Here is a 3,355-nt window from a genome sequence, read left to right as displayed (position 1 = left end):
TCTTCATTATCTCTCTGGATTTGTTCTCATTTGCTTTAATCTCTCTCTCTGTGGATTTAACTGTTTATTTTCTCTATCTGTCTTTTCAGTCTTTTCTACGCCTTCAATTTCTTCTGCCCTTGTCCTCTGTCACTCCCTCTTCATCTTTTTTAGCCCTTTTTTATTTGATTCACCATCCACATTTGTTCTTTCGTTACCTCTCTTCACTTTCTTTTTATTCATTATTTTTTTATTTATTATTGCATCCTCCCTATCTCTTCATTACTGCTATATTTCCCCCCTCTCTCTGGCTTTTATCTTTCTATTTCTTCTGTGTCATTGTACATTTCATTGTTCTTCCATTCTCTCTCTCTCTCTCTCTCTCTCTCTCTCTCTCTCTCTCTCCACCCCTCCCCTCTCCTAAAGCTCTAAATAGCTGTGTCCTCCGCGTCTCTCTCCCGTTTCTCTTAGTGTGTCTCGCGCGCTCTCCGCGTTTCCTCGTGGACCGGAGCTTGAGCGGATGGTGCTTCTCTCGTCTCAGGATTAACGCGCACGCCACCGGAGGAGCCCACCTCGGAGTTTTCGCCTTGTTTGTTTTATCTCATTTGTTTACTGTTTATTTTGTCGCTTTCAAATGGTGACAGAAGCCAGTGAGCGCGCGCGCGCCCCCCCGGCGCCCACGGAACGGGGCGAGTTGCCAAGCGCGCGCCGGGACACGGCGGTGGGGAGCGTGCCCGAGCCCCAGTGACCCATGGAGACGCCGGCGCGTTGCCTCTCTTCCTCCTCTTCCTCCTCCTCGTCCAGCGCCGGTCCTCCGCCTCCCCCGTTGATGTGGCACGTGAATGGCACGGAGACGGACACGGACGCGGAGGCGCGCCCGGCATTGCGCGCGCTCACGGGCTGCGTTCTGAGCGCGCTCATCCTCTGGACGCTGCTGGGCAACGTGCTCGTGTGCGCCGCCGTCCTGCGCTTCCGCCACCTGCGCAGCAAAGTGACCAACACGTTTATCGTGTCGCTCGCGCTCTCGGACCTGCTGGTGGCCGTGCTCGTGATGCCGTGGAAGGCAGCGGCGGAAGTGGCCGGTTACTGGCCGTTCGGCGCCTTCTGCAACATCTGGGTGACCTTCGACATCATGTGCTCCACGGCGTCCATCCTCAACCTGTGCGTCATCAGCGTGGACCGCTACTGGGCCATCGCGAGCCCCTTCCGCTACGAGCGCAAGATGACGCAGCGCGTGGCCTTCATTATGATCGGCGTGACGTGGACCCTGTCCGTGCTCATCTCCTTCATCCCTATCCAGCTGAACTGGCACAAGGCGCGTGCCGAGAGCGCGCGCTCCGCCGACGTGGACGCAGACGCAGAGGAGGTGGACGCGTCGCGCGACGACTGTGACTCCAGCCTGAGCCGCGAGTACGCCATCTCGTCGTCGCTCGTGAGCTTCTACATCCCCGTGGCCATCATGCTGGTGACGTACACGCGCATCTACCGCATAGCACAGACGCAGATCCGCCGCATCGCCTCTCTGGAGCGCGCCGCCGAACACGCGCAGAGCTGCCGCGAGCACCAGCGGCACCGCAACCATACGAGCACGCTGCGCACGTCCATCAGCCGCGAGACCAAGGTCCTGAAGACGCTCTCGGTCATCATGGGCGTCTTCGTGTGCTGCTGGCTGCCGTTCTTCGTTCTCAACTGCGTGGTGCCGTTCTGCGCGAGGACGAGCGCAGCGGCGCGAGGGAGAGCGCCCGGAGCGACGGGGACAGGGGACACTGGCGCGTGCGTCAGCGACACCACCTTCGACGTCTTCGTGTGGTTCGGCTGGACCAACTCGAGCCTCAACCCTGTCATCTACGCCTTCAACGCTGAGTTCCGCAAGGCCTTCGCGAGCCTTCTTGGCTGCCGCCGCCTGTGCACGAGCACGCCCGTAGAGACGGTGAACATCAGCAACGAGCTCGTGTCCTACAACCAGGACACGCTGCTGCACAAGGAGATCGCCAGCGCCTACGTCAGCATCATCCCCAACGCCGTGGAGTGCGCCGAGCGTGAGGACACCTTCGACCGCATCTCGCAGCTCACGCGCGACCACGGCGACGGCGACCTGGACGAGCTGGCCACGGATTCCGCGTGTGAGCTGGAGCGCAGCGCAGCCGACATCAGCTTGGACGCGCTCGCGCCCTTCACGCCCAACGGTGTGCGTTAGAGATGGGTTCACCAAGGGGTGCGTCTGCATTGCAGCCGGGCGTTCGTCTCCATAGGGGCAGGCGGCAGCTGCGCGCGGGGGGGATATTCCACTGTAGCCTACTGGAAGCGGGGTCGCGCGAGGCACGCTGGGGAGCAAGGTCGGGTCGTTCGGAGGGGGCCGCAGCCAATCACATTGTTGGAATGGGCAGAGGGAAGTCATGTCCATAATTAGCGTTGAAAGAAGGAAAGGGGAGGTGTTTTGCATTAATGATCATAAAATCAATAACAATAATAATAACAATAAACATACCACATACCATCAGAGCACAGAACTGGCCTAGATTTGTTAGGAGTTTTTACAACCTGTTTACACCTGGAATTAAGATTTTGGGATTGGATTTGGTTCAGATTTCATTTGTTCACAGTGGAAAGCCAGGTGTAAACACCCCCAAGATTATCCTTTCATTTACAGCACATTCGGAAACAGATCTCACCCACAGTTAAAGCAACAATAGGTTATATTTTACCTTAAAATTATAGCTTCACAATCATTGCAATTCTCCACTGAGATGTAACAGGGGGAAACAGAGCCACTGTTTTTGCTACTCCAGGCTGGTAGAAAACCAGCCCTGCTCCCTTTCCCTCTGCTATGTTTTCAGGACAGTGCTGTAAAAGTGAAATAAACTCTGTAAATGTAGGGGGAGCCCAGAAGCAAAAATACCAAATCTTACCTAGTGTTGCTTTAACACAAGTGTGAACAGAATATTTTCTCTGTCTGGATAGGGTTAAAATTTTAAGGAGGGTCAGCGCATGTGTGTGTTTTTCTGGTGTTTGTCTAGAACATCTGATATTGTACACGCAGGAACAACCGGAATTATCTGTCCATAAATCCGGACACAACTCGTTCCCACCCATTCCAAACATTACTCTGACCAGAAACCCCAATGGCTGCACACACCGCCGGGTCCTCAGCTGCCGCAGACGATTGTCAGCCTGTTTTAAAGATATATTCCTGACGTCTGAGAGCGTATAACACACATGGAGCAGGAGATAAACCATGTTTACAGCTGGGAAATTATGAAAGCAGTAGTGGGATTTTCATGTAGGAAATTAAAATCAGACACATCTGGGATGCATTTTATTGAAGAGTGTAAACAGAATCTGGTCAAAGTAAATCCAGATACTATCCGGATACAAC

The 3,355-nt window shown here is 54.4% G+C and overlaps 1 protein-coding gene across 1 annotated transcript; it reads left to right on the top strand.

The window, feature by feature from the left end:
• The first annotated feature begins 633 nt into the window (after positions 1-633).
• Positions 634-2,176, top strand: drd5a (dopamine receptor D5a). Its single transcript, XM_066642815.1, has one exon. The coding sequence runs from the start codon at positions 731-733 to the stop codon at positions 2,174-2,176; it is 1,446 nt and encodes a 481-aa protein (XP_066498912.1). The 5' UTR covers positions 634-730.
• The last annotated feature ends 1,179 nt before the right edge of the window (positions 2,177-3,355 follow it).

Source organism: Hoplias malabaricus, chromosome 13, assembly GCF_029633855.1.
Source record: "Hoplias malabaricus isolate fHopMal1 chromosome 13, fHopMal1.hap1, whole genome shotgun sequence".
In the NCBI taxonomy this organism is placed as follows: domain Eukaryota; kingdom Metazoa; phylum Chordata; class Actinopteri; order Characiformes; family Erythrinidae; genus Hoplias; species Hoplias malabaricus.
Note: the sequence above shows the minus strand (reverse complement) of the source record. Positions and strands in the feature narration are given on the sequence as shown.